We start from the raw sequence: 13,294 nt of genomic DNA, 5'->3' as shown, positions 1-13,294 counted from the left end.
TTTAGTGACTAGATCATTTATTTCTCAAATACATATTCACATACATTCACATTAGCATAGAACAATCCCTGACACATTGCTTATTTATTTTCATAGGTGTGTTTTGGTAACTAAAAAACTGTTATGTGTTCTTTACTTATGTTCTAACGATGATGATGATGAAGTTCTGTTACAAACAGGATCTTTCTAGATGTTTGAAATTGTGTTTGTTTTTCCTGGGGTCAAATTGACATTGACATATGTTACTATGCCTGATAACAGAAATTGTACCGCTTTCCAAATGTTGTGAAAAATGTATTTAAAAATAAAAGAAATCTATTTTAAACTAAAAATATCTAAATAAATAAATAAATAAATAAATAAATTAATAAATAAATAAAAATAACCAAACAATTATTGTACTTCAGATGAACTATTTTATGAGTGACAATTCTAAGGCATTTGCTACAATGAATTCTTTTACTTTTCATTTCTTGAGTTGAAGCATACACATAATTGGAGGCATGCAGGTGAGCTCTGATGTTTATTCACTTGATTGTGCATAGCCATAAAAAAAAGCTATGAGGATGTGTTTCATAGCAAATGAAACAAGAACTTGCATTCACAAAATGTACCATGAAGGCATTATGGGGAAAAAAAATCTCTAAAAATTCAAGCTACAGCACAGCCCAATTTTACATCAACAAACCCATTTTACAATAAAATTCTGTGAAAATATTTTATACACATATACCCAAAACCACAATGCCAGTCAATCAGTAGTACAGTAACACATATACTGGGTTGCTACTTTTTGCAACACACCAAATAATGTTATTCATAAACTGGAAAATAGGAAAAATAAATCTTCTTATTTTCTTAAATAATTAAGTTTTGGAATACTTTCAGTAAATCTGTCACTGTAGTTTATGGCACAAATTTTTGCATGCTTTTACAAGAGAAATGACATTGAGTTTGTACATTATGTTTAAAGGTCTGCAACTGAATGTCCATCTTTTAAATTTTCAGGCCATAATGTTCATGAATCAATTAAAAGGCATATTTAACCATGAAAATAAATACACAGATCAGGTATAACATTATGACCACTGACAGGTGAAGTGAATAACACTGATTATCTCCTTATCATGGCACCTGTTTGTGGGTGGGATATATTAGGCAGCAAGTGAATATTTTGTCCTTAAGGTTGATGTGTTAGAAACAGGAAGAATGGGCAAGTGTAAGGATTTGTAAAGGTCCAAATTGTCATGGCTAGATGACTGGATCAGAGCATCTTCAAAACTGCAGCTCTTGTGGGGAGTTCCCAGTCTGCAGTGGGTAGTATCTATCAAAAGTGGTCCGATGGAAGGAACAGTCGTGAACCCGGCGACAGGGTCATGGGTGGCCAAGGCTCACTGATGCACCTGGGGAGCAAAGGCTGGCCCGTGTGGTCCGATCTAACAGATGAGCTACTGTTGCTCAAATGCTGAAGATGTTAATGCTGGTTCTGATAGAAAGGTGTCAGAATAAACAGTGCATCACAGTTTGTTGCGTATAGGGCTGCATAGCTGCAGACCAGTCAGGGTGCCCATGCTGACCCCTGTGCACCGCTAAAAGTGCAAACAATGGGCATGTGAGCATCAGAACTGAAACACGATGCAATGGAAGGTGGCCTGGTCTGATGAATCACGTTTTCTTTGACATCACCTGGGGAACACATGGCACCATGGCACTATGGGAAGAAGGCAAGCCGGCGGAGGCAGTGTCATGCTTTAGGCAATGTTCTGCTGGGAAACCTTGAGTTCTGCCATCCATGTGGATGTTACTTTGACACATACCACCTACCTAAACAATGATGCTGACCATGCTGTACACCAATTTATGGAAACAGTATTCCCTGATGGCTGTGGCCTCTTTCAGCAGGATAATATACCTTGCCACAAAGCAAAAATGGTTCAGGAATGCTTTGATGAGCTTAGCAATGAGTTTGAGGTGTTTGAGATCTCAATCCAGTCAAGCATCTGTGGGATGTGCTGGACAAACAAGTCCATGGAGTCCCTACCTCATAATTTACAGGATCGGCTGCTAACATCTTGGTGCCAGATACCACAGCACACCTTCAGCGATCTAGTGGAGTCAATGCCTCAACAGGTCAGGGCTGTTTTGGCAGCAAAAATGGGACCAACAATATTAGGCAGGTGGTCATAATGTTATGGCTGATCAGTGTACATTTTTGTATCTGGTGTAGTTCCACTGAGATATTTTTTTAAACACATTGCTCTAATCAGTTCAGCAACTGAAGTAACAGGATGAATGTTCAGTCATCTATGTCTTCTAAAAGGTATATATGGCAAAGAAATATAGTCCAAAGGATTCTCTACCAAGTTAGACTGATGTTTTTTGTTATTTGAGTCCTTTATAATACCCTTTTGTGCCCCATTGCAATACAGTAAAAGGCTACTGATTTACATTATGTACATTTGGCACAATGGACCACAAACTAGTTCTTTAACTGTGTATAATATTATTTATTTTGGTCTCCCTTAGGTCCTTGATGTTTTTTTTTTACTTTCTTGCCTTCATTTCCCATAATTCCCTGCCTGTACCTTATTATGTCCTTCTTATGTCCTGTCATAGTTTGCACTTATATAATCTTACTGTACCACATGACCTTATATGATCTTATAATACTTGATTGTATGTGTGTTGCTAATGCTAGCTTTTCTAAAAGAAATCCAATTCTTGATAAATTCTCATTGTTTTGCATAGTACAACTAACGTGTACCTTGGCCATGATAATGCAGGCCTTGCATATATATCATGAGGCTTTTAATCAAAGCTTGTTTACATTGTACCCATTTACACTATGTATGCTGGTTTACAATACTATACACTTAGACTTCTGGAACTGTATAGCCTTCTGGCACCCTGCAGTGATGAAATTAATCATCAAATGGCATAAGCAAGGGAGAGTGTTAGGATAGTAATCCCTGAAAGCAATGAGTAAATGAGGACCTCAACAAGACATAAGTGGGAGACAAAGTGCAAAAAAAAAAAATAGAAATATTATATGAAACATTTAACACAAATCTTTGCTATGTGTCTTGTGATGTTGTCAATTCCCAATGTCACTGTATTGTCACTGAAGTTGTCTCTGAAGGTGTCATTTGTATCTAGAGTCTCAAATGATGGAATCTTTGATCTCTGAACCAAGCCGTACTCGAGGATTTGGGCAGGTGGGTGATATCTCTACATGGGTGTCCTTCAAGTGCAATGGTCGCTGTTCTGATTCTGAGAAACTTTTGCTGTTCTCAGGTGAGGAACACTCTTGTGTTGGTGTACTGCAGAAGCAGTTGTCATGCAGTGTCTGGTAGCCCTTGTGGTCTGCCACAGAGGATGGGACAGTGTTGCCATTCAGTGGAAGACTTTCCGTGGGTTTTCCTGCCATTCGTGCCTTTTTCTGCTGCATGTTGGGACATTCGCTCTGCTTTAACATGGCTTTCATGCGGTTTCTATTTCGGCAGATCACAATCAAAGGAAAGACCAGGAAAGACATGCCCAGCAGTATACATACCACAATCAGCTCATTCCAGTAACTTTTGTTCTCTATCAGTGATGAACGAGCATCACCTGGAAGGATCACTGGCTCCTCCTTGGGCATCAGTGGGGTGTGGGAGCTACCAATCAGCATGGTGCTCTCATGCTGTGGCTCTGTTTTCACACAGTAATTGGCCAGAGGCTGCCAAAAGCCCTTTTCTACTGACCAACATTCATAAGATTCCTCTCTGTCTGTTTGGGCTACTACTATCAGCCCCCCATCAGAGCTTGGATAGAGAAAGCGCCCAGCACCCTTGCTATACTCCCATCGTCTTTCAGCTAGGTTAGAGCGCAACTTACATGGCAGTACTTGAAATGTGTTTGCTGGGATTCTGATCACTTGACATGGAAGAGCACCTGTGGGTGAGTTAAAGTAAATTTTAATAGTTACAATTTTATGCTTACTTTTAATAAATCTTTGCTTATTTAAAGTACACTTCTACACATTACATGGTATGCTTATTTGTGACATCAATCTTTTTCTGAATTCAAAGCACATAGATCTCTGCAGTTGTTTTATCAGTGACATTTAGAACTGAATGAACTGAGCCTAGTAGCTGAGTAAAAAAAAAAGTTGTACATAGAACATTGGAATCACATATTGAGTGAATCTTGATTTCACTCACATGTGGATGGAATTTGTGCAGAATAGGACTTGGGCAGGGCCTCATCACATATGGCTATGTTGGCATCTTCTATATCTTGCAAAATTTTACTGTAAAGGTAAGAAGAATAGTATCCATAACAGTTGGATTAAAATATTGGTTTAATGGTATATCATTGGTGTCTATCACTATTAGGAGTGTACCTGCTTTTCTAACCTTTTATATGGTGCCTTTAGATGATGCCTGACATCCACACACTGCCCTCCTGTCCAGCCGCAGTAAGGGTCTCTTGTGAGAATACACTCCCCACAGCTCTTGTGGTTGGAGCAGTTAGCAACAGGAATCTCCACCAGTGTGGAGTAAGAGGACACAAACAACACACTCTAAACCAGAGGAAATGAGACATAAGAAATCAGTGAGCATAATTAAACCTCAGATGCTGATCAGAGAGACGGTGGCTGCTCCACTGGCACATATGATCATTTGCTTTTGTAGAAAGACAATCAAAATAAGTTTGCTTACACAAATGCAAATAGGTCAAAGGGGAAATAACAGATGTGGCACACAAGAAAAGTAGGTCTAGCTATCTCAACAGAAGAAAATAATCTCTAAGCTTTTTGATTTAGTGACTCTGCATCATTCCATACCTTTTCGGCATCTAGAATGATGTGCTGTACAGGCTGTGGTTCTAGAAAAAGTGTCAGCTCCTCAATGATGTGTGTTTTACCCTTGGAGTTGATGGCTTTGTGTAGTCTGCCATCATCTGGAAAACATGTGACATGTTAAAGGCTACAGGCTGTAGCAGGCTATTTTAAGCTATAATCTCTGTAAGTGTTTCTACTACATTGCTCCTTCATAATGCATTATGCACATTATTTGTGAATAAATTAACACAGTTAGCAGTTAAGGCTGTATTTTTTTACAAGTAATATTTATGTAAATCCTATGCCATCATATGCCATAGTGAGTAGTTTCCACCATATTAATTTAAAAAAGTTTTATATTAAAGTCAACTCTTTATACACCCTCACCTGTACCCAAAAACAGCACATTGTAGGCCCTGTGTACAGCCTGGACATGATGCACAGTGATTTGTATATAATGCACATTTCGTTGAACCAGCAACGGTTGGCTGCGAATCACACTATCCATCAAGAAGTGATCCTTTACAAAGTTTAGCACCTTATCCGGCATGTGCAGTGAGGAGAAGATGCCCTGAGCCCGAGCTGCATTAGTGATGCACTACAAAGAGATAAAGAAAGAGAGGTTAGCATGAACTCATGTTTTACTTTCACACAATATACACATAAAAATTATAATTACACAATATAAAAAAATAAACTAAATCTTGATTAATTAGCATATTATTTAGGATATAAAATATTCTGTGTTATCAGTTCAGTTCAGTATCAGTTTGTTTAGACAGCACCAGTCAGTCCTGTAGTAAAACAAGATTACACTGTTAAATGTTCAAGCATCAAGCTTATATTTATATATGCAGGGTTGTCTGAAGTACATAGTTATAGTGTGAAGATGCTGTATTCTGCACCAAAAACATTTATATTGCATTTATATAAGTGATAAATGACCTTGTAAGCAAATAATCACCATGCACATGACTGGAAAACGTCAGAGTGGATTGTAATAATAATACAAGAACATTTGGCACATTTTGAGTTATGTACGTGTAGTAAGAAGTTAATACTGAAATTTCACACTACAACCTGACTTAAATATAGGTCTAAGTTCTATTCAGACAGTCTGCAGGAGTTGAAAATGTAGGTGGGAGTACATCAAAACAGCTACTACAGTACCTCCAACATCTACTATGAGACCAGGCACTGATCTCGTATTTCATATTTCTTTCCACACTGCTTGTGAGACAACACACCCTAGTGCACTCAAACCTTTAGTAAATCTCCCAAAGTCTCACTTTCTTTTTTATAAAGCCTTATATTGTACTAGTACAATACCAAATAAACATTTGAAAAAAATATGGTTTTAGAAATCCAGACTACAAAATAGTAAGTGCTGTCTAAAAATATAAGGTACTATGTTATGAAGACATCATAAATAATATACTAAAAATAGAAATATTGTTTATAAACTGTATAAACTGAGAATAAAGAACAGTGTAAGTAAAATTAAGTCTAATGTTATGTAACTGTAGAAATATAAATGTAAATAAAAATGAAATGCAAATCAGTTTTATTGTTTATAATTTCTAAGACTTATTTGTTTATCCTGTAGACAGGGGAGGAGTTTTACAGTCTGATTGTCAGAAGGACAAAACATCACCTGTGGCTTCATTTGTTGCTCTTTTCCTAGAGGCCTGAATGTTTACATTTTTTTGGCCTTTATTATTTTTGAACCTATTGGCATCAGATGACATGATCAGTGACAGCTCGGAACTGTCGAGGAATAGACTCTACAAGTTCTCTGATGGTGTTCTGTAGTATCTGACACCAAATGTTAGCAGCAGATCCTTTAAGTCCTGCAAATTGCAAGGAGAGGCCTCCATGGATCTGACCTTTTCGTCTAGACCTTTTTACTAGAAATGCTCCATACTATAGATTCTCCATCAGACTGATATCTGGGACCTTTAAACTCTTTGCCATGTTTATGCTTTTTTTATTATTATTATTTATTTATTTATTTATGCTTGCCTCTTTTTTTGACATTTGAATGCCTTCTTGCCAAAGTGCATTCTGGTGACGTGCATGCACTTAGCCATTCACATGATGTAAGTGAAAATGTGATTCATCACTTCAGGTGTAACGACACCACCAGCACCTGTCCACCAGAGGGAGCCCTCTCCCGAATTTTGACACCACCTGCGAACACCACTTCCAGGGTTTTTACATTTAAACAGCGCGTTCACCACATGTGAACGTGAAGTATTGTTATCTGAACTTTACCTAGCCTTTTCTCCATGCCATTTCACCAGTATTGTCTTTGACCCAGTTTACGTTTTCGGATTTAAGGCTTTGCCTTGTGTTTTTTGGATTTGTTTGCCTCGTGGTTTAGTTATTTGTTTTATTAGACATTTCTGGCTGTTTTCACGTTCACAATATTTGCCTGCTGTTTTGGATTAATACCACTAAACTGGATATATATCCTACCTCGCTTGACTCATGTGAGTACATACAGAATACTTTGCCTGTCTTGGATCGAGCAGAGCGCATGAGTCTTCAGACGGTGGCGACCCACCAAAGAGTTACTATTCACGCTTATCAGGAGCAACTCAGCTCCTACAAGCTCCGCCAACCCCTCCCACGCCAATACACAGTGAGTCTATCCATATGGCACTCCTGAGAAATTCAACGGCTCCTCAGATCACTGCCGAGGTTTTCTGCGCCAGCGTGGGAATTTCTTCACACATCAACCCACATTTTACCGGGAAGAGACTACCAAATGTGCCTTCATCCTATTCCTGCTCACCGGGAAGGCAATAGACTGGGCTTCAGCAGTATGGGACACTGATCCTCAGGTTAAGTCTTCCTTCATGTATTTCTCTGAACTGATCCGCAAAGTTTTTGAGTATCTGGCGGGGAGATGTGATGTCGCCGTACAACTTCTGGAGGCACTGAACCAGCCACGGATTATGCTGTGAAGTTCCGCACACTGGCAGCCCACAGTGGGTGGAATGATCCCGCACTGCTAACTGTATTCAGAGAAGGACTATGTCCCTCTCTTCAAGCAGTAATGGCCTGTCCTAGCACGAACGTCACACTGTCAGAGTATATCACCACAGCCATTGGCTGGATAACCTCCTCCGCCAACAACGACACACACCTCGAACTCGGGAGGACTATGACAGACCATAAGTGGATAAGCCAGACTTTAGGCAATTAGGGGCTACCAGGGTGTCCTGGGAGGAACGGCAGTGTCGCATACACCGAGATCTGTGCTTTTACTGTGGGGGTGCAGGACACATGAAAAGCCATGAACTTCCATGAAAAGCCATCCACCCCCAAGGTGAGGAATGTTCTCAGAGCTCAGAGAATAGCCATCCAGACATAACCTAGACATAACCTAGGCATCTTATGAGCTTTAGCATTGCTTAATAAGCAACAGAGGAGCACATTTAGTTCCAGACACAAAGAGTTAAACTTAGAAATGGAAGTATGGTTTTCTGAGAAATTGAAACACATCTAATTTTGACACATAGAAAACATTGAGGTCGGTACGTGCGTATGTGCACATTGTTGTATACATCATGTACCCAAAAGGTTGAGGTCACGTCAAAATTCCAGGAAACATTGAGAGAAGGAACATTGATGTCATTAAAGGGAGGATGTGTTAATTTAGGGGCGGTATCGGGACAAATAAGAAAATATAGCAAGTATGTAAATTAAGGAAGGTGGGATTAAGAGTATACATGCATTGAGTATAATGAGTATAGAAATATTTAAATTTGGAAAAGGAGGTGACATGGGGCATCTGAGGTATAAGAAGAAGGGAATTTCGGGGGGGTTTTTTGGAAGACCAGCTGCTCTCCCCAGAAATGCATGTGATTGATTGCATGGCTGAATAAACCTGCTTCTTCTCATCTGCTGACTGAGATCTCCTTCATTTCAGCTGAGTATTTGATTATTTGATAGTTTATTGATAGTTTATTGAAAATAATAGAAAATGGTACTGTTAAAGATTCCACCCTGTGATATGTGATATGTCCCCCCCCGTGAATAAAGGCCATCAATGACCGTCCCATCGGGGGAGGCCTCATCACCAAACAAACCCACCCGCTCACATTACAAGTTGGATTATTGCATTTTGAGGAAATAATGTCATACATCATCTCCACTCCCTTGAACCCTATCATCTTAGGCTTCCCTTGGCTACAACTGCATAACCCTGTCATGCCCTGGAAAGAGGGAGAACTGATCTGCTGGTCAATGCACTGCCAGAGCCTCTGCTTCCACAAGGTACGAGCACAGCCATTGTCTCTCAACCTCCATCGAAAGCCGTCGAGAACGTCTCCATACCAAGTGAATACCGGGATCTAAGAGAAGTGTTCAGTAAGGAAAGGGCCATGCAACTACCCCCCTTTCCCACCACCCATGGGACTGCGCTATTGAGCCTCTGCCTAACGCCATTCCACCCATAAAAAAATAATTCTACCCGCTCTCTATCTACAGAGTCCAAGGAATCCCTAGCCATGGGCTACATCTGACCTTCCACTTCTCCGGCAGTCACATTGTTCTTCTTTGTCGACAAGAAAGATGGAGGGCTACGACCATATATCAACTACAAAGGACTGAATGCCTTGACAGTCCAATACCCCTACCCTCTCCTACTGATACCAGCAGCCTTAGAACAACTCCGGGAGGCTCATACATTCACAAAACTCGATCTACACAGCACTTACAATCTTATAAGGAGGGTGATGAATGGAAAATGGCATTTCACACCACCAGGGGGCACTACGAATACCTAGTAATACCTTATGGACTCACCAATGCCCCTGCTGTGTTTCAGTCATTCATAAATGAAATCTTCAGGGATGTGCTCCACAGCTATGTTATCAAATATATTGACGACATCCTTATCTATTCATCCTCGTATGAACATGTTTGTACAGTCCTCACATGACTGCTAAAACACCAGCTGTATGTCAAGGTTTCACCAAGACTCCATAACATTCCAAGGCTATGTAATATCCAACACAGGGGTAAAAATGGACGTCAAAAAGTAAGGGTGGTCGCAGATTGGCCAGAACCCACTACAGTCAAAGAGCTGCAGCGCTTCCTGGGGTTCACAAACTTTTACTGGTGTTTCATAAGGAACTACAGCAGCATAGCTAACCCAATGACGTCACTCCTAAGGGGCAAACCACATCACCTCTGCTGGACTGAACAGAGCCAATCCACATTCACCCAGTTCAAGAAGAGCTCCACTACAGCACCCATCCTGAAGCACCCTTCATTGTTGAGGTGGACGCCTCCAATTGTGAAATTATAGCTGTACTCTCTCTAAATACCATGGAAGCCCAGGGAAAGTTTATACATATGCATATTTTTCCCGCAAGATAACCCCACAGAAGCTAATTATGACATCTGTAATCAAGAACTCCTGTCCATTAAGGAGGCATTAGAAAAATTACTTAATTAGAAGTTAGTTAGGTGGCATTGGCTGGAGAGAGCCTGTCACCCATTTACAGTTCTCACGGACCATCGTAACCTTGAATACCCGGGTAAAGCTAAGAGGCTCCTAGACAAGGCCGATGGGCACTGTTCTTCACCCGTTTTTGCTTCTCTGTCACCTACTGACTGGGCACTAAGGATGGAAAAGCCATTCGATGGAACATCACAAAAGAGATCCAACAAGCTCAGGCCCTTTCTGTGTCATCTGCCAAGTGAACCCAGTGTCTTATCGACTACAACTTCCTGCCTCCTACCGCATCTCCCCCACCTTCCATATGTTCCTGCTGAAATCTGCATGCCTCCGCCAGGATGTTACTGCCACAGAGACTGAACCTCCCCCACCGCTCAACATCGATGGGGCTCCTGCTTACTGGGTGAGCTCACTTTTGAACTCTCGTCATCAAGGCAACCGCTTACAGTATCTGTAAGACTGGGAGGGGTACACCCAGAAGAGTGATCCTCCAGCCTAACCGACCAGCTCCCCGTATATACATACACATACTGTATCTGTATCTCCTAGTCCTAGTGTAAATATATCATAAATAGATGCCTCTTTACATGTTTTATGAAAACTGCCAGTGACTCAGCTGTTCAGATATCCCAGGGAAGTTCATTACACCACTTACATGCCAGAACAGAGGAGTCTTGATGTGTTCCTTCCTTTTTCCCTGAAAGATGGTGGGACAAGTCAAGCAACGCTGTGGGTTTAGAGAGAGCATGTTGCCTTGCTGGGTGTGATTTAAGGTAAGTTGGTGCTAGTCTGTTTTTGGCTTTGTAGGCAAGCATCAGTCAGGCAAGCATCAATCAGCTACTGGAAGCCAGTGGAGGGAGTATAGACATGAGGGTGTGAGAAATTAAGAAGGCTGAAAACAAATCTCCTATTTTCCATGTATCTTCTGCATTTGCATCTGTATTTTGGATAATTTGCAGAGGTTTACATTTACATTTGGTAGAACCCTGTATCCAGAGCAACTTACATTTTTATGTCATTTTATACAACTTAGCAACCTTAGGGTTAAGGGCCTTGCTCAAGGGCCCAGAGGTGGACATTTGGTGGACCTGGGATTTTAACTCACAACCTTCTGATCAGTGGTCCAATGGCTTAACCACTAAGCTACCACATGTCTGAATGGCACTCAGTGGTAGACCTGCTAGGAGAAAATTGCAGTAGTCCAGTCTTGAAATGACAAGGGACTAATCAAGCACCTGAGTTGCCTGTGAGGATAAAAATGTATAAAACCTTCTGATATCATTTAAGCCCAGATGCAGAACAGAGACTTGCTCATGTGCTAAAAGGTCATTTTGAAGCGGGGAAATGGGGAAAATTGACCAGATGCATTGGGCATAGCCAATACAACAAATTGAAACCACTGGTATACCAATAACCAGACATCCAATAGGTTATCAATGAAAACAATAACAGCTGATGACAAACATTGTGACAGCTGTGAAGAAAAACCGAAAAACAACAGCCAGTGACATCACTGACAACTTCCACAGAGCACGGTTGAAGGTGTCACAATCCACTGTTTAAAGAAATATAGAGGCCATACCACAAGATGAAAAACACTCATCAGCAATCTTGGAACCAAAATGAAACTCTACCATGTGTGATTGAACATCCAAAGAAAGAAAGTATTTGCTTATCAAAAACATACAAATTGATCTGTTAAGCATGGTGGAAGCAGTGCCATGGCTTGAGCTTGCATGGAACAGACTGATATTTATTGAGGTAACTGATGATGACAGCAGAATGAATTTAGAAGTCTACAGAAACATATGGACTGCCAATTTACAAAGAAATGCATACAAACTAATTAGGGAGAGCATCATACAACAGGAACATGACCCAAAACACACTGGCAGCACAACAAAGGACTTAAGTGGGGGGAAGTGGAAGGTTTTAGATATATATATCTATATATCTATATATATCTATATCTATATATATATTAGACTGGCCAAGTAAATTACAAAAACTTAACCCATTTCAGCACACATTTCACGTCCTAAGGAGGCAACTAAAGGGAGAAACACCCCAAAACAAACTGTGCAGAAGTACACTGATTTGACTGTTTTTTTATGGGATTATTTTGTGTATATCTACTTCTAGAGGGCACTTTTTTATTTAAAAAAAAAAGAAGGCACAGATGGAATTTTCAGTAATACTGCAATGAGTCTGCAGAATGTGGTAGATGCTCTGTGTGTGTGACTTGACCAAGAGTACAATCTTTCTTTGCATCTGTTAGATACAATGTCTGTGAGTGTACAACATTAAATTCTCTATGTGATGCATGTGAGAATATATACAATGCCTTGCGAAAGTATTCATACCCCCTGAGCTTTTCCACATTTTGTCATGTTACAACCACAAACCTAAATGTATTTCATTGAGATTTTATGCGATAGACCAACACAAAGTGACACATATTTCTAAAGTGAAAGGAAAATGATGAATGGGTTTCAAAATGTTTTACAAATAAAAATCCGCAAAGTGTGGTGTACATTTGTATTCAGCCCCCTTTACCCTGATGACCCTAACTAAAATTCAGTGGATCCAATTTTCTTCAGAAGTCACCTCCTTAGTAAATCTAGCAGTAAATCTCAGTATAAATACAGCTGTTTTGTGAAGGGCTCAGAGGTTTGTTAGAGAACAATAAGCACCATGAAGCCACCTAAACTGAAAGGCTGGGCAAGGTGAGCATTAAATCAGAGAAGCAGCCAAGAGGCCCATGGTGACATTGGAGGAGCTGCAGAGACCCACAGCTCAGTTAGGAGAATCCTTCACAGGACAGCTATTAGTCATGCACTCCACAAATCTGGTCTTTATGGAAGAGTGGCAAGAAGAAAGCCATTGTTGAAAGAAAGCCATAAGAAGTCCGGTTTGCAGTTTGCGACAAGCCATATGGGGGACACAGCAAACATATGGAAGAAAGCACTCTGATCAGATGATATCAAAATTGAACT

General features: G+C 40.3%; 1 protein-coding gene across 2 annotated transcripts in view; it reads right to left on the bottom strand.

The window, feature by feature from the left end:
- Window positions 1-402: 402 nt before the first annotated feature.
- Window positions 403-13,294, bottom strand: part of sema4ba (sema domain, immunoglobulin domain (Ig), transmembrane domain (TM) and short cytoplasmic domain, (semaphorin) 4Ba) — a 150,119-nt gene continuing 137,227 nt past the window's right edge. For both annotated transcript variants that reach the window (XM_058388235.1, XM_058388236.1), the window contains exons 11-15: window positions 5,213-5,423; window positions 4,829-4,944; window positions 4,398-4,564; window positions 4,203-4,291; window positions 403-3,933 (exon numbers count right to left, since the gene is read on the bottom strand). In XM_058388235.1, the coding sequence (XP_058244218.1) occupies window positions 3,161-3,933; window positions 4,203-4,291; window positions 4,398-4,564; window positions 4,829-4,944; window positions 5,213-5,423 (1,356 nt within the window). In that variant the 3' untranslated portion in view covers window positions 403-3,160. The remainder of the gene's footprint in view (window positions 3,934-4,202; window positions 4,292-4,397; window positions 4,565-4,828; window positions 4,945-5,212; window positions 5,424-13,294) is intronic.

Source organism: Hemibagrus wyckioides, linkage group LG04 (assembly GCF_019097595.1).
Source record: "Hemibagrus wyckioides isolate EC202008001 linkage group LG04, SWU_Hwy_1.0, whole genome shotgun sequence".
In the NCBI taxonomy this organism is placed as follows: Eukaryota; Metazoa; Chordata; class Actinopteri; order Siluriformes; family Bagridae; genus Hemibagrus; species Hemibagrus wyckioides.
This window is presented reverse-complemented; position numbering and strand designations above follow the sequence as displayed.